This window comes from Sinohyriopsis cumingii, chromosome 5 (assembly GCF_028554795.1).
Source record: "Sinohyriopsis cumingii isolate HCF-2022 chromosome 5, ASM2855479v2, whole genome shotgun sequence".
NCBI lineage: Eukaryota > Metazoa > Mollusca > Bivalvia > Unionida > Unionidae > Sinohyriopsis > Sinohyriopsis cumingii.
Window position 1 is genome coordinate 43,357,391 of NC_142965.1, and position 18,940 is coordinate 43,376,330.

The window sequence follows — 18,940 nt, forward strand, 5'->3', positions numbered from 1 at the left end:
TTAGGATAAGAAGCAATAGCACACTTATACTAATGGATAGATAAATGATGAATGGGCCATCCCATCAACTCTTCTGGACTATAACATGCAGAGCGCTAATTCTAAATGTTGCCAGATGGAAGGACAGACAAATGGGCCAATATAGGGTTCTGCCAATTTTGTTGAAGGTGGGGGCAGAGGTTAAAAAGACTGACCTGTGGATAGCGCTTTGTGCAAATAAACACTTCTGTGCAAGAAGAAGACCACTGAAAAAGTCATACTGTTCTAGAACTGATGTTGTTGGGTTTGCCATTTTTCAGCACATAATAGGCTATGCATGGCGGGTAGTATTAATGGCGGAGGAAGAACCTGGGATAACAACGGGAAGAACCACTGACCCAAGAGAAGCTACTGGTAAGCTTTCTCACATACCCAAATTGGCCGAATTGTAGACTAGAACCCATGTCAACAGAGGCGAGATGGCAGTGATCCGTAATGAAGAGCGCTTTAGACCACTGGGGGCCCCTTCTGGAACTGTAGGCATTCTTTTTTCTTTATTTATCCACATACTTATTTTTACAAGGGTTTGAAGTATTGTGATATCCTCCAACTGTTTGCATGTTACTCAATCACCTCCCAAACAAGACAATAGAAATTGAGAAACCAAGGTAATACCATTGGCAGGAAGGTTTATTTTGTTTTCCTCCCTTGGGCACCTGAGATGGGGGGTTATAGGCAAATATCCTAAAATTTAAATTACATTGATGTTTTCATCAAAAAGTATTACATGCAATTCAATGACAAAAACATTTAAGGAATTTCATATTCTGGCTCTTGAGTCATGGTCCTTTGAAGTGGGGGTTGTCTCTACAATGTTACTGCTTTCATATGAAGCAAATGGAGAAATGCCAAATTACTCTATTTTTAAAAAAATTTGTTTTAAATTACTAACCCCCAAAATACAAGCAAAGATTTAGCAATACTTTTACAGTTTACTTCAAAAAAGACAAAACTGTTTCCAAGTCCTTATTATCAAGTAATCTGTGTTTTAAGGCTCAAACATATGTTGCCTGGGCTTAACAAATGTCGCCCCACAGACAGTAAACATTTGAATAATACTAATTAGAATATATTCATACATGTATATACAAAAACACAAAAGAAATAGCTTCATGATTACAAATTATAAACTAATTTACTGACAAATCTATCACCTATATCATGACAGCATTGTCAAATTAATTGTACAAAAGAATATATAAATTTAACTTACACAGAACGGTATTTGCAATACAAATTATTCTTTCCATAACAATAAACTAGTCAATGCCAAATTTACAAAAAACTAATTGTTCTTAAAGCATGGAATGAGCACTAATCACAATTACAAATGAAACACAAAGGTGAATGCCAACAAAACAATCCATCATGATACATATAAATAAGATAATGAAACTAAAATGCATGCATCGAAAATGGATTCTGACAAATATATACTAAGCAAATTCATTAGAGTAAGAAATATATGAATCACAGCTGCTCATCTGGTATTGTCTCTGTTTATTTTATATAAAAAGAGACACAATGGTAAAGTCTGAAACTTCATTTCTAGGAAAGACTCGAGAAAGAAACAGAACTATGATGATGATAAGTTCATGGCACCTTTTCCATTCTTTTCTTTGTTCTTGAGAATGCCAACTCATATTAAATAATGACTATCATTCCATTCTATTGATTTCAAGAGTTAAAATAAGTACTCCTTCTATATCAGGGTTCATATGGTCTTTGACAGTTCGGGAAAAATGAGGTAGAATTTTCAAGGCCTTGAAAGTTCGAGCAGAATACCCTGAGGTCTTTAAAAGTCTTTGAAAATTGAAATAAACCCAAACATTTAAGCAGTGCTTATGTCTGTTAAGAGAACAATTAATTTTGTATTAAATCTGATGCACAAGTTACCATGTTTCTAAAATAACAATGACTGTTAACCTATCTTCCATATCATTATAAAGCAATTTTAGGAAATTAATTATAGTTTGAATTCCATCAATAAACAATATTGTAGTATTTTGCATTCCCTGTTTTCTCATAAAACATAATTTGTATACAATGTTAGCTTAAATAGGTTTCGGAAATCTGTTTGTGGTCTTTGAAAGTTTGGGAAAAGTCTTTGAATTTATCATTCAGAATTCTGTATGAACCCTGTCTATAGGTAAACATGACATAAGGTATTATGATCAAAAGCACTGACATCAATATTCATGTTTGCTCAGTATATCATGTAATCAGTATCATCTATTTAGCAACATAAATGAAAACATTCTAGAAGACCAATCTCATCCATTATCAAAAAAGAGAACATATGTTACCTTCTTTCTACATCAAAAAAGAGATTCAATCAAATTTTAACAAAAGTTTGAAGCACAGTTCACTCTGATGCAATCTAGTTTTTCCTTATAAAAACACGAGTATTGTAAACGGTACATTGTAGAAAATTTCCCCCATTTTCCAACATTTAATAGTCATCTATGTATGCAACTTAACTGAAACCACTGTTCTGTTTTTTGTTACAGAGACTCTGACCTTTAACCATTTGATCCCCAAATAAATGGGCATCTTCCTTAACTTAAATGCAAGTCATCCACAAAGTCTGGTCTAGGTGTGTGATGTAGAACTAAGTTTATTGAGTGGAAACCACAGTTCTTTTATCAGTCATAACGACCCTGAACCTTTCAGACCCAAAACTAAATAGTCTTCTTTGTTACCCAAAGCAAAAACCATACACAATGTTTGGTTATGTGCTCTCATTGTGGGTTTAATGACATTTTTCAGAACATGATAGGGTTTACATGGTGGCCAGTATATCTGGTGCAGGAAGAACCCTGGAAAACCCAGGGAAAGCCACTGACCAATGGGAAGCTACAGGCAACTTTCTTGTATACTCATGTTGGCCAAGGTCAGGACTTCAAAGCATGGGGACAGAGGTGAGATCTCAGTGATCTGTCAAGGTGAGTGCCTTAGACCACTCAACACATGGGTCCCTGGTTGTGGTATGTAATATAGAACTAATATGACTGTAGAAAGCATACTTTCAGTCAATGACCTTGACCTCTGGATCCCCAAATCATCATCCACAATGTCTGGTCCAAGTCGGTGACAGAACTAATATTACTGTGTGGAAACCAATTTTCTTCTGTCAGTCACAATGACCTTGACTTTCAACAGTGACCCCCCAAATTAATCCCCTTATTCCTTACCTCAAATGAAAGACGCTCACAATGTTTGATGGAGGTATATGATGCAGAATTAATCTGTGTGGAAATTAGATTTTATTCTTGTAGTCATTGTGGCCAGGACCTTGGGATCCTTACATCAGGTGCAAGCAATCCACAAAGTTTGGATAACCTCAGATGGTAGAGAATTCAACTTGCTGTGTGGAAACAAAATTGGTAACAGACTCGTTGACAGGCAACAGTTTAACACAGTATTCTATGTTTTATTGTGGGCATATGAAAAATAGATGAAGGTGTAAGTACATTTGGAAAAATATGGTGAAACAATATATAATGACTATAATTATTTAAAAATTACACTTTTGGGTGCCTCTGTATAAAACATATATAGCTGTAAATAATGGCAATGAATCAAACCAAGCCAATAAAAAATGACGAGTTGCAAGTAGCAAGAAAAAAATATTTAAATATATCAATAAACCACTTGTGTTTAAACAATTCAGATTTGAAGAAAATTTTCTTTTAATGACAAAAAGTGTAATATTAGGACAAGTTACTAGAAAGCTTCATTTCACTTGCTGACAAATGTACAAGATAATGATTGATTGGGTTCAGTAAGTCACGATATCCTAAACACAGAATTGATTAATAGCAATATTTTTAATACACAATGATAACATGAGATACTGGAAGTTACAAAATGGACTCTGTCATATCATTATTCTGATGTCCCACTCTCATTCACACTTGCCTCCAACTGAAAAGGTCTCTATCATCTTTTCAGTCATCTTATATATTATATTTGAAGGATTTTAACATATTCTTTACTCTGAACAAGAACATATATTACATACTTCTAAATGTGGAAACATTTTTAAAAAAATTCAGTAACTAAACATTTTCACAAAATCAGTTTCCGATTTACACCATCTCTCTCTTATGCTTCTGGATGTTAACACTGGACCACATGACCAAAAATTATACTACTGTATATGAATTGGCTGGCTAAATTTGGGTTACATCATGAAGCCTAGTATTATATTATTTTCCCTTTCAAGGCATTATTATTTTTGAAAAATTCCCTATATCATGGTTCTGGATATACAATGTTCTTGCTATGCCACAGTATGGTTTTTAATTCTTTGATGGCTTATGATGTTGTGTAAAAATTGTTGCTCTAGGCATGTTTCTCTGCAACATGGTGATGTTAGTTATCCAATTCGTATTTACTGCCAAGTATTTGAATCAAATCATTTGAAAGACTCCACTGTCCTTAACAAAGCATATTTATGTACATAATGGCATGTGACATTAAACATTACAAAATATTAAATAAGAAGAAATTCTTTTTTAAAAGGTGAAAAGGAATTAACAAAAAAAAGACTATAAAGGGAAAATTTCTATAAAGTGTGACACTACCAAGAGTGGCAATAATGAGAAATACATATACAAAAACCCTGCAAATATTCTCTACCAGCATGATAAATTAAAAAAAAATCCAAGATTGCAATAGTGATCATTTTCTTGCATTTTCAAACAATCTGTTAGTTATCCCAAAGACACAAGAAATTAAAAGATTTCATACTTGTTAAAAAAAACTTGTTTAAATTTTCTACGTTTTTTGGCAGGTATATTTCATAAAAGAAAACAAAGACACTTTGAGAATGTTTTGTCAAGAAGTTCCAAGACTTCCAGGTCAAAATTTTAGTTTTTCTTGACAACTTTACACATTCTGTAGCACTAGAAATTTTAAGATCCTCAAATAAATCTACATTAAACTTGGGCTGATATGGTATTCCAGTAGATTCTCAAAATAAGCTACATTAAACTCGGGCTGATATAGTATTCCAGTAGATTCTCAAAATAAGCTCTGGCTATTTTGGTAATCGAGACGAAAACATAATCAGAAATAATATATACAACATAAATTCATTTAAGATCAGAAAACTTAAATTTTTGGACAGTCTGAAACCAAACGTACAACTAAAATGCACCAAACATAACATCTGCTACAAATGTAAAATTCCATGATCCTTCCATTACAATGCGTGGAAATTTCCAGTGTGCACAACCTTTCACAAGTTTTAACAAAATCAGAACTTATTTTCCATTTTTTCAGGATTTTCCAGGACTGTGGAAACTCTGAAGTTTGTTAACATAAAAAGATATGCCAACCACTACCAATGTCATACTGAAATGCTAACTTTACCCCAAAAAAATAAGAATCTGAAAATAAAATAGGACAGTTTCAAATCTGTATCCAAATTTTATTATGAAACCATATGAATGTTTTTGAGGGTTGACACAGGCCTCATTCGGTCTGATATGTGCAAGTCCATTGCAAATAGACTGCAAAGCTATGGCATTTGTCTAATTTTTATGTCCCGAGTATATCATCTGGAATTTATGTAGCTCTCATCAATTTTGGTACAGATAGGCTCTTTTCATTTCAAAAGTGAAATAAACTGATGTGAATTCTAATTCATCAATATCAATTGGTTATGTGATATAAGTACTTAAGTATTCTTACAAAAATATTACATTCTGACATTACAAGTGTTTCAGCGACCTAGTTAAACTGGTGCCCAAGTTGCAGTTGACCAACACAGACTTTAAAGGGGCCACAAAACTGGTACACTTTAACAAAAGAATTACAATCACACATTATAAGCATTTCTGTGATTGAGATATGCCAATGATCTAGATGCTGAGCACCTATATATCAATGATATGCTTTTATGAAGTGATTAACAGATATTTCACCAAGTGGGTATCCATTATTCACACAGACCAAGCAAATTTTCTTCTCATTTTTGCTCAAACGAATGGGATAGCAATATATACTGCAGACTGAAGCAGAAGATTTCTTATGATATCCTGCTTGATAATATCAGCTGTTTTTGTAGTGTACATTCACATGAAAAATGAACAACTGTATTTTCTTTACTAATACAAGATATAACAGCACATACCCAAAACACCAAAGAAAAATAAATCAGCAAGTTGTGGGATTTGAACAGGGTACTCGAGCATATCTGGTGTTCATACTTACCACTAGATTAGACTACTCTGGTCGCACAGTGGTTAGAGCATCTGCCTCGGATGCGGCAGGTCATGGGTTCGATCCCAGGCCGAGTCATACCAAAGACTTATACAGATGGTACTAACAGCTCCTTGCTTGGTGCTCAATATTAAAAGGTTAGTGTTAGGACTGGTCAGCCTGGTGTCAGGATAATGTGACTGGGTGGGACATTATGCTACTTGTCTGCGGCATGATGCCCCAGTGCTGGACATCACTATAAACTGCCACACTGCAGACATCATAATGATATGACTGAAAAATTGTTAAAGCTACATTAAAAAGTCAAATCACACACACATACTACTAGATTAAGCAAGTGACAAAATAGTGGATCCAATTTCTTGGTAATAATGTTATTTATGTCTCTTGACTACAATGAATTTTTTAATATATATTTCACTCCAGTGAATTATCAAAATTATTTCTTTTGGAAAATCCACTAATTCATGTGCTAGCAAAAAAAAAATAAAATGCATCAAACCAAAAAATCATAATCTGACATAAGTTATCATAATGCATAACCCAAGGTAAAAAATAGGGATGATTCTGCCAAATAGTAACAGCTTGCATCTCTGCAAACTGGAAAGTAAAAACATGATTTACAACTTCCTAAATAGATTATTCAGTGTTCCTGATGCACTGAACAGAACAAAGTTCTTTGTCTATTCTTTTCTAATGAGGCTAGAGCAAAGCAAACCAGTGTAGTCAATGCCCATATTATTCACTGTTATGAGGCTTTTAGTAGTTTAAGATAGCCATTGTAAATATTATCATCCAGAAAAAAAAGTTCAGACTAAAGCAATGTTGACAATGAAACATGACATTCATTTCTATTGTATCAAAGCAGTGGTACTATGAGTTGAAGATAAAGCCATTAATTTTGCTTGTTTTTCTTTAATTTTTTAAAATTCATTTCTCTTAAAATCTGCTTAGAACCTATTATCATTTCTCCACCACAAGATTTGACTCAAAACACAAGATGTGAGCAACCATTCGAGAAACAGCAAGTATGACCACCATTAGATGCTTAGTTCATGCATCAGAAATTACCCTGATTAGCAAATACAAAGTTTCACAATATGGCTGCAATGTTTACCAAAATGTCTAAATTTGTACATGGTATACAATAAGATAAAAGATTGATCAAAATGATCAGAAACCCAACATTTCTCCCTATCTTCCAACTAGATTTACTGAATAGCTGACAGCTACTATAATGTGCATTTTGAACCTCACTCAATTTCATTTGTTGCATGTCCTCTATATACTTTTACAACAGGATTCAGTGTGTAAGGTACATTTTTGTTGAATATATCAGTCTGCAAGAAATCTCTATACTGAATAATCAGACAGTCTACAAGACATATCTTTGCTGAGATCAGTCTCAATGAAAAAGCCCTAGGATTGCAGTTACATTGGTTCCTGCTGCTACATATATGTACATTATAAAAATTGATAATGAAACATGCACATGGGTTGTTATTAAAAGATCTACACCAACTAAGAAACTATGTATTGGCTTACCCACTTGAAATGGTGTTCCTTTAAAATAAAACATTCCTAAAAAATGGTTCCCTGAACAAACATGCTATTTATAGGTAAATACTGCTGTCTGAAGAATGTTACCATTACCAGTAAATCAACCTGATGTGTAATGTGTTATAATATCAATTCTTTTCAGCGTCTGTTTTTTCCTATAAATACCACATTCTATGTGAAAATCACATATATATAATTTAAGAATAAAATTAACCAAAAGAAAATCTCCTGAAAAACAATCCTCTTTAAGCAATGATGTGGAAATATATACTTTAAATACACTGGGTAATTCTTGCATCATTATAACAACATGCATTTTTCATTTGGATGGTTATTGATTTTGTCAACATTTACAGGCAGTAAACTAAAGTAAGCCAATTACACATGTAAACATTGCAGACTTACCACAAATGAAATACATGCATTCCACTCATCTAATTTCTCTACCTGTTCACATGTACAAATACATGGTGAACCTGTTGTAGTTAACATATTACAATATGCACCGTACAGTCATCAATATGGAAAGTTTACGGATGAAGAACAGTTTTATTACTACTTCCAACTGCACAAGTCATAAAGGAGTGTATACCACACAGATTAATGTGTGTGATCATGATCAAAACATACAAATAATAAGGTTTCATGATTCTAACATAAACAGCATCAAATAAATGAATTTTTTAAAGTCATGAAGCCTGAAATATAGGTTATAGAGACCTCTATTTGTAATAATACTTATCAAGATGCATTTCCTCATCAAGTTAAAAAAAAAACTATTTGTTTGTGTGCTAAATGCTAAATCTTGACCTAAACCAGTAAAATGCAAAATATAGGTCACACTTACATTTTCTTGTCAGGGTGTGCATACTAAAAGAGATGCACAGAGTCACAAAGTTTACGGTTTTATATGAACTGTGCCTGAGAGTCAAGAATCTATGAAGAGTAAACTTGGATCATAATGGTCTACTTTTGTGATGTGGGTGAAATACTAGTCAAGATGCATTCCCTCCTCAAGTTTCAAGAATCCAGGATTAACTGTATATACAAGGCACAAAAAACCTGAGCTAACTGCAAAAACTTCCCAAATATTGCAGAGCTATTATACATGTATGTAAATATAGGCCCCTACCCAGGAGTTAGGTGCTCTGAATGCTACCATGAATTGCTGCATAGAACCTAGGAAGAATGACTGACTGACTGATGCAGTGAGGCTGTACACACATATATTGTTTAATATGTGCAGATGCCAATACCAGGGGTGGTACAACAGTTCTGTCTCCTTTGTGTATGTGAGGTATAAAAAGATCATTCAATACCGTTTATAGAAATTTATCAAATATAGCAGCATTAACAATTGCACTACAGACAGCACATAAATACAAAATATGACACCTGAATATTAGTTTGACGTTAATTATCACAATTTCTTCTTGTCCTGTGACTTTGTGAAGATTTCCAATTTGTCCTCTACGACAGCCAGCAACCTCTTGTTAAGATGCTGCTCCAGATGGTTGGAAATATCGATGAATGTGTGAATTGGTGGGACAAGGGACTCATCAGGTACCACAGCCAAAATGCCAGCAAATTCATGCACAAAATGTGACCTGAAAAATAAATGACAATGAAATGAAGCTGTTGTGAAACAAGCTACCATAGTTCTTCCTACACAATGAAGTAAAAGGTCCAAGGTCAATGTCACACACTTATTATAATTATGACTTCATCCTAGGGTCCAGAAAACAAATTTTGAAGAAGAAAAAAACGTTGATCTCAGACAATACTAACCCAATCATATTACCTTCAGGATTACTGTCTTCTACATCCAAATCCGGCCCACTTAATTCCTTCTATATAAATTATACATAAAGGGAAGCAAGTCTTACAGATTAATTCCCCTTATTCCCATTGAGTGGTTATCATTAACTCTGATATACACCTCTCCCTCGATAACTTGCACACAACGGGGTCCACAAACATAGACTGCACTATAAGCAAGGCGTGAGTTACCAAGGGACCTCCAAAAATTGAAAATAAATTGCTTGACATCGAGAAAACAGGGGTGGGGGTTGGTGGGGGGTGTTGCCTTAGGGAACTGGGGTGTTTATTGACTGAATCCTCATTTTACAATCACAACGTTAATTTTTAATGATGTACTTTTTCTAATGAAGTTGTTCATTATTCTGTTTAAATAACACTTATTTTCAAAATGTCCAACATGAAAGATCGTTCCAACTGGCTTAACAACCATCATGTGTACTCAAAAAAAATCTGTGCATTACATCACTGCCTTTTGTTTTCTTGATGAGTCTAGTTCCCGTAGTGGTGTTTAATATTATCCTGCCAAACTAGGAGTCCCAAGAGCAGGGAACTAGACTGCCTGTTGATACACCACCAAACAAGATTCCTTTTTTTTTTTTTAAACATGTGACATTTATTTCGTAAGACAATCGTCTATGTCAAAAATCAATTTTTTTTTATTGTTCAATTAGTACAATATTGATGTCGGGATTTCATTGCCAGTAATAATGAAACTTCTTATCATCCTTGAGGATATCTCTATGTGCCAGATCAAGAATTCTCTGAAACTTGCTTGCCCACAATAGTCCGTATCTGTGAAATCAAGCTCTTTATTTTACGAAATATTCATTTTGCTTGGCTGCCTTGTTATTTTAGATCACATTTATGAAATAGTTAATTTAAGGTAGTTTATGTTACATACACAATAACAATTATAAGTGTTCAATTGATCAAATAGAGTTCACCTGTCATACAACTGGGGCCGCTAGATTTTAAGTTTGTAGGATTTTTGTGCCTTTTCACTTTTCTTTTATTTCACCTCCTTTATTTGATTCAAAAGACATAATTAACTTGATAATACAAAGGAGGCCAGCTTTTAATTCAGAGAAAACATTACAATAAATACTTCTGGAAGTCAGTTATCAAAACACGGTCTGCACTGAAGTAGGTTCTCAGAGAAATGCTCGCGGACATAGCTGTTATGGTAGATTGTTGCACTTTATGTTTAATTCCAAGAGGACACATTGCATTTATGACAATTACACTTAAAATGAACTAAAAGATAGAACTAGAACACAAATTTCAATTGATAATTCTTTTTATTTTATTTGTATTTATTGGCGTAAGTTACATTTTCATTGATCAAACTTTCCTTACATATCGTTAAATGCGGTGTACAAGGAATATCGTTTGGAAAGAAAATGTAAAATATTGTATGACCTATTTTTAAATTTGATATTTCATAGTGCTGATTAAAATTTGCAGATCCTATCTACAGTTTTCAAAGATAAAATGAGCGATACAATGTTTCCTTTACCAATTTTGATCACAATTTTCTTCAAATTCAATAAATAGTGATCAATTTTTGTGGCATTTTCTGGTTCAAAAAATGGGATCCACACCTGACCCTGCATTATAAGCAGGTTTGCGAGTTATCAGGGCACAAGTTATCGAGGGAGTAGTGTAACAGGTTTAACTTGTGCAAAAGTATACTTGCTTTACAGGAAGGGTAAGTAGAAATCTAATATGAGAAACATAATATACTAAATTATTTGTTTTCTCCACCAAACAAATTATCCAATCACACTAGAACAGATAAGGAGGAGAAGGAAATGCTGAGCATCCAACCTCTACCTGTGTCATCCTATGGTGCATGATTGCTCGAATGAAAGGATGAACTTCTAATTTTAGTTCAGCAAAGACAATGTGTTTATGCATATGTGAGATATATCCTGTGGGATGTCACACTAGATTATTGCCTGTCATTCAAAAGTTGCCTTGACGAATCCAGTGACAGTGTCAAGGTCATACCTGGGTAAGAGGTTGTGCTTTTATGAAATGGGTGTGGTAAGTGTCTGGGCAGCTAAAAGAGGCCCAGTGTGATCAGCTCTCTTCTTGCAAGGATATGTCATGCAAATAAAAACTGGTGAAAGTAAATTGGCATGCTAGTGAAATGACTCTGTTATATATTAAAGCAGGCTCATGGAATTAACTTTTTTTAAGAGCCGAAACTTTAATTAGCCATGCCTGATCCTGAAAGAGTTCAGAGTATACTAATTTAATAACTCCTTTTAGCCAAGCCAGCTTCTGTGGGGTCATGCCTTACATTCCTGCCTTAAGTGGAAAGAATTCTTTTTTTATGCTGATGTGATACCACTCACCATTTCCTCATACAAGTCCTCAAAGTGGAGGGCCTTCAGGCTGTTGCAATCCTCTCCATAACTTCAGCTCCAAATTCCTGTTCATACAGGGGTTCCCTGACAATAGCCAGGTATGAAGAAGCTTCTCTATACATAGATCAAGCAGGCTAAGAGTCAAAAAGACTTTTTTCAAGTACATCTGTTGCCAGATCCAGCAGATCATTCATGCAGGGTTAGGAAAACTAGCAGTCTGTCCCACATTTTCTATATTTTCGGAATTAGAATTAATGGAGAGAAGGCAGATGACTGTATTTCTGACTGAACAGGTATTGACAGTCCATGCTTCTGGGTCCAGAAATGGGGAAACGAATGTGGGCAGTTTGTTGTTCCACCCTGTTGCAAATACGTACAGCATCAGTCTGCCCATTAAGGCACAAACTAAATGGATGACACCAGATTGCATTATTGTCAGTAGCCTTTCTTACAACTGTGTGCTTAGCTTTAAAAATAACCTTTCTGACATTTCTGCAAAATCCAAAGATATGTTACTGTGGAATTGCACATGAAAATCTTCTGCTTCCATCCTTCTGCATTGACTGACATGTTGCGAATCCTAAGGTGAATTCTGGATTAGCACCATGAACCACCAGCCACACATCAGTGTCAGCATTGTTTCTTGGTCGTCTAATATTATATTGTCTGTAGTCAGCATAGTCAGAAGTGTCTTTGGCAAACATCATTGATGGACCAGCTGATCTTGAATAATCACCGGAATATCTTGCTAGACCCAATCTCGTCGTGGCAGCATTTGACGTCATTCTGGCATATTTCAATGTTTCTTCCATCAATCATGTATGTAGCACTACTGAATAATGCCATAATACCATTATTAACAAAACCAACATCTGCATTAAATTCAGTATCATCTGTTTTTAATATTTCACCTTCTACTTCAATAAATGGTTCAGTGGGTAAGAAATATCTACTTGAATCCTAACTTGCAGTTCGATTCATCCACTCTGATTTGGCTCTTGTGCATCATAAGAATAATATTGATAATCACGTACAGATTCTTCCTTGAGAACTGGTACATCTATGTCAACTGCTGGATCAGATACACGTATAAACATTATTTATATTCGTTATTGTCCACACAATGATCATTCCTGCTATTAGACTAGCAGCCATATTTTTCTTTTTCGGACAGGGGTAAACCAGATGCTAGTTCTTTATTTGCAGTTTCATTTATTATTTCACTGACATTTGCAGGCATAACTTCAGTCCTGGGCAATTTTACTGGCTTAGGTTTTTGTATTAACCGTGCTAGTCTATCCTTGATTGCTGAGAAGGCTTTACCAGCAATATCACCAACAGCACCAATACCTTTATCACGAACATCAATAGCCTTCATTCCCAGTTGCTTTGCAATTGGTATTGCATCTGGGGCTACCCTTCTACATAGACCCTGAACAACACCACTGAGTCCATCTCCGTAGATCAGTTTGTATGTTAGTAATCGCAAATTTATCACCCTGACCATTACAGGTCCACAATGAGCATTATCTATGATCACATTATTTTCTTACCACTGATCTAATTACACACCTTCAATCACTGCGGTAATCATCAGCGATTTCATCAGTGAGAGACCGATAAACATTGATGTCCAGGATTCCACCTGTAAATAATCTCTGACAAATAGCAGAACCACTGATCTACATGGAAACTTTATAAGTATTGCAGACAGCTGGTTGAAGAAGGCAATCCAATGGAGGTAAAATCCTAGAAATTTCTCTGCTGCCTTGAAGATAAATTCTATCCATACCATGGTTAGATCAGGATGTTCAGGCATGTCCATCTTGACCTCTGACCTCCTGTACACACAGAGTCTAGGGATATAGCAAACCATAGGGCAATAAGAATGTAACATCAGCAGGTGAAATAATTCTCCTTGTTGAGTATGCCATCAGAGGTGGTCACAAGATGTCCAGTACTGAATGTGGTGCTGCTGTGGAATGCCAGTCTGGCACAGCCAGTTTAGCTGGATCAGACATCTCTAAATGTAATGCCAATTTGCTGTGTGACAGAGACTCTGTACAGTTGGGTGGTTGTGTCGTCTGCTGGGTTTAAGACACTGTTGCCATCTGTGATGACAGAAGCAGGACTGCTAAAGCCATAGATGGATTGTCTGGACAGCTGGAACAGTTGGTCAGCAGTTGGGATGGTGTATGATGGATGATTTGCTGGCCAGTCCAGCCAGCAAAGTCATTTGGTAATTCTGCACACCCAGCTTCAATATTTCCAAAACCATGCAAAGAGACTTGTACCAAGTGGGAAGCCAATTTATATTTTCTGCAAATTACTTGTCAACCTCCTCAACAATAATGTCTGTTGTACAAATATAAATCACTCCCAATTCAAATAACTGATTGGAATTAACTGATGTAGATCAACTGGGTTTTGCAGTTGTAGTCACTGCCAGCAATGTTTTTGGCATCTTCACTGCAGGCAGAGGTGACATTTTGACATCCCCCCATAAAACTCATTCAAGCGAGGTGAGAGTTAAATTTCATGCTCCAATGATTTTGAGCATTCTCTTATTTTTCTTAGCCCGGAGATGACTTTGTAAGAAGTTGGACAAGTTGTCTGTCCATACACAACACGTGTGTGAAGACCAGCACTTGTTACACAATAAAAGAAGTCTCATTATTGTCCTCTACAAATTTTAAATCATGTGCACTTCTTTCAAGAAATACTGCCATTTCTCTAATGAAAGAGAATAGCAAAAAAAAAAAAAAAAAATGCATTCAACAAATATACAAATTGCTGAAATATTGGTGAACTTGCTTTACTGAGATGTCTTAAGAAGTGCAATAAATGGAAATTGCAGTTTCACCAGTGAAATTTTAGTATTGCTGAGATCGCATGAACAAAAATACACAATGTGAAAATGCAAAACTACAAAAAAATTTACTGAATATTATGAAAAAGTTGTGCACATTGTATAATGTTTTTACTTATTGTGTCACTGAAATGAAATTGTAGAAGGTAATAATTTATTTACATGGATTCCATGAGGAACTGTTTACAGTTGTAAGTTACAGCTGGTTCATCTAGGATAACAATAACAACCTAGCAGGAATAAAGACAAGTTAATCTGCAAGCTTTGCTTATCTTTGCCTATATGTGACATAGATAAAAAAATTTCATCTTTCTTTGATGGTCAGGTTTGGAGGTGGTAGAATGTAGTCCTAAGGTTAATGTGGTTGGGTAATGTATTTGACAGAAACAAGTAAGAGTCATAATAGGATGCCAACTGATATGGCATGAATTTAACAAGTGGTTCTACATGCCAAACTAATTAGACCTATTACAGTACTACCCATGTATCTTGATATCATCAGGCCCAAGGTAATACTGGAAATATAAGAGGCTGTCAAGATAAGTGTTTTGGGGGGTGGGTGGGCAGGTGGGGTTGAAAAAAAAATTCAAAATTTTTGTGACCAAGTGAAATTTGTAACGGGTACCATGTTGTTATCAGTGCGTAGAATCTATACTTATATAAATAATGAAAATTTTGATTAAATGAAGACAAAAGACATAACCAGTTTGAAATACACTTGTATAATGACAACTATTTTTGTGTTTCCTTTGTGTTATATAATTGATAATGCATGAAGTACTGTACATGCATATGAAAATCCAGAACTTCGGTATAGGTCACATGTTAGAAAATTCCTGAATCAGTCACATCATATCAGAAAATACAGAGTGTATAAACACATCTACAAATTTTTTTTACTCTATAATCCATTGTGAACCAACAGGTCACTAACAATTATTAAATGCTGTTGCCAGTAGCACATGGCTGTGTAGTTCGTACAGCTTGTTTTGATGAAGGGTGCACATGCTATTTAAGTTGCCACCAAAATCAACTTCCGAGGCCAGATAATTAGTTTCAGAAGATTTTAAATTAAATCTGCGCTTTAATCTGCCATTGGTAGCCATTGTAAACATAAATTACTTTTTTCCTGCCGAAAACAAAACTTGCAGGACACAACTAACCTCTTCCAATCAATGATAACTTTGGAATATGCAACAATACTTGTATAAAAGTTTGGTGCTGACTTTGTTTGATAAGGGTGCACTGTTTTTATAAACGATTATGGCGCTGGCTTGTTTTGATGAAGGGTGCAAATGCTATTTAAGTTGCAACACAAATAAACTGCTAAGGACCGAACATATGCCCATTTGTTAATGTGATGGCAGCATTAAAGCCTGGTTGCAACATCAAATAATGGTGGATCAAAGTATGAGTAAGAACTGACAGCTTGTGTGATAAGAATACAAAGAATTTGTTGAAGTTGGGATCGAGGGCACTGTCAACATGTACAGTTATTTTTAACCCATTACCTCATAGAGTGTATGGCTTTTTAGCCTGTTGATATACATGTACCAAAATTACACAGTGCACCTGTTTTACTCCATACACATAGGACTGGCTGTTAACTGTTCAGAAGTGTAGTATATATTACGTTTAACATCAATTTTAACCATTTTATGTTTTGGGTACACATTATGTATAGAAAGATTTAAGAGTAAAATCTGATTGTTACAGCTGTATAATTATTTTTCATGGAAGAACATTTTTTTAATGTGCTTTAAAATCTTGAGAGATCTCATTCACCTTCAAGCCAGTGAAGCTGTGTGACCAACCAAAGCTGCCATTTCTCATACTCAAAATTTGTAAGTTCTTTGTCTGTGTCTACTTTAATAAATCATCTGTCTCATGAATTTGTTTTCCAAAACTACTGACGCTGAAGTTATTTCATGTGCATGTCAGTATTCACATTGTAATTAAGTCACAATAATTTCTCAATTTTCGCAGCAAATATATTATCCTTCTCTCTTTTCATAACAAATCTGTAAAATAAACACCCAAATACATCAACTATATACAAATAATCCCCTACATTCACTTGTCTTTTTGCGGCTATGGCAGAGATTTCTTTAGCCTTCCTTTTTGTCGCCACTGACTTTTTTGGCTCAATGTGCAATTGTTTCTTTTCTTTCTCAATGAAAGCCTTTTTCCTATCAAGCTGGTGCTTGTATTGGAGACATGCAGTGCACATATTCTGACAGAGAGCTACATCTGTTCTTCCATGCAAGAAATCTTTCTTCTTATAGTAATTAACTGCACTTTTTCCAGATGCCTTCTGAGCATCAATTTTTCCGTATGCAGCTTCTTTTGTAGGTGCTGTTCCAATCTCCTCAAACTGCAATTGCAGCAGAGCAGAGGTCACAAAATGCCAGTTCTCAAGCATTCAATTTTCTTACGAACTGACCAACTAAATTTCCGTCAACTTTTTGCTCCAGCCATTCCCATTCTAATGTTTTTTAAACCTTTATGTAAACTTTTTGTGTCAAGGTCTCTCTCAACAACTCGGGATGCCATGTTTTGCAAGCATGCTTCTTCTTTCTACTGCTATCAGTTTCCATTACACGAAGACTCACTGAATGAATTTAAACCATTGACCAATCAGAATATTCTTTACGAGAGTAGCGTGCTACCTAATATATGGAACACATAATTTACAAGGGTCATTGTGGAATGGGAGCAAAAAGACCGTTTTTAAAAAACCCAGATCGGAGATGATATAAAAACCGGTCTATATAAAGAAAAATCTGATTCAAGACAGGAGAAATGCAGAATTCTGCTTTAAAACAGAGAAATATCAAGTCTGATCAATATCAGAGCCTCTACTCAAGTTATTGAAGATTTCAACGTAGTGAATTCTAATCGTGCAAACTCAATAAAGTACTAAACAAAATCCAAGGCCTCCATTTTGGAGAGTGGAGAATATAACCCAGTTATTTTAAATAGCAGATTATGACAAGATCTTCAACAGCAACCACAAGATCTGATGTAATGGTCATTCACACCAATGAATGTAGTATCTAATAGTGGGTTTTCCTGGAAGGTGGCACTATGAAAACCTGCTCAAAATGGCTGATATTTATAACAGGCATCGAAAGACACTTCCATAAGAATGGTGTAGAGGCATCAAAACGCATTTCCATGTGAATCATGTGGAGGCATCCAAAGGCGCTTCCATAAAAATGGATTAGAGATGTTCAAAGGTGCTTACATGAGGTAATGGGTGAATCTCAACATCAAGAAAAGCATGACAATTTGTTAGTAATAATTAGTTAATATTTTCGTCAACATAGGCAGCTTGTCGACATAAGTGATGTCGATATAAATGGGTAGAACTGTACTGACAAATGACTCACATTTTGTTCAGTCCACCTCATTTTCAGCAAGAAATTAAAACATCTGAACCATTTGCTTAATCCAAAAAAAAAAAAAAGAACTGTGTGGACAGATGGACAGATCCAAAAAACACAAACTGATTGATATTATGTGCTTCTACTAAAGTGGGCCCAATTAAAATGGCCACAAACTTAGTAGGGGAAACAAACATTTCAGAAAGTATTATTGATTTTAAGCTACTTTCAGCAACATTGCAAAATAAGATATACATTATGCAGATCTGTAATAAAAGTTCATTATTCAGTGTCGAGTTTTCTAAATTTATTCAGAAAAAGACTAATTTAGTACATAAATGTTATCTCAAAGATTAGAAAGCAGTGATGACAGCTTGCTTGTTATGACAGTTTATCACAAACTAAAATATTCTGGTTGTAACTTTGTATGTTTTTCTGTCTAGTTATGCTTGTGTGTATTTATGATATATGTGTGGAAAGAGAGAGAGAGAGGGGATGTGGGGTGGGAGGGAGTCATACCAGGAGCTATCCAACTGATTATCCATATCCACCGGTGAAGTTTTTTGATACAGAGTTTCACCTCGGTGCAACATAATGCATACCACAGAACTTCCGAACTGAAATCAAAACCAGTTAAATGAGTGAGGACTGTTCCATTTAAA

General features: G+C 35.0%; 1 protein-coding gene across 2 annotated transcripts in view; it reads right to left on the reverse strand.

The window, feature by feature from the left end:
* Nucleotides 1-957: 957 nt before the first annotated feature.
* The window catches only part of LOC149799038 (protein PAT1 homolog 1-like), an 82,991-nt gene continuing 65,008 nt past the window's right edge, over nucleotides 958-18,940 (reverse strand). For both annotated transcript variants that reach the window (XM_089957999.1, XM_089957998.1), the window contains 2 exons: nucleotides 18,798-18,895; nucleotides 958-9,437 (listed from right to left, as the gene is read on the reverse strand). In XM_089957999.1, the coding sequence (XP_089814125.1) occupies nucleotides 9,251-9,437; nucleotides 18,798-18,895 (285 nt within the window). In that variant the 3' untranslated portion in view covers nucleotides 958-9,250. The remainder of the gene's footprint in view (nucleotides 9,438-18,797; nucleotides 18,896-18,940) is intronic.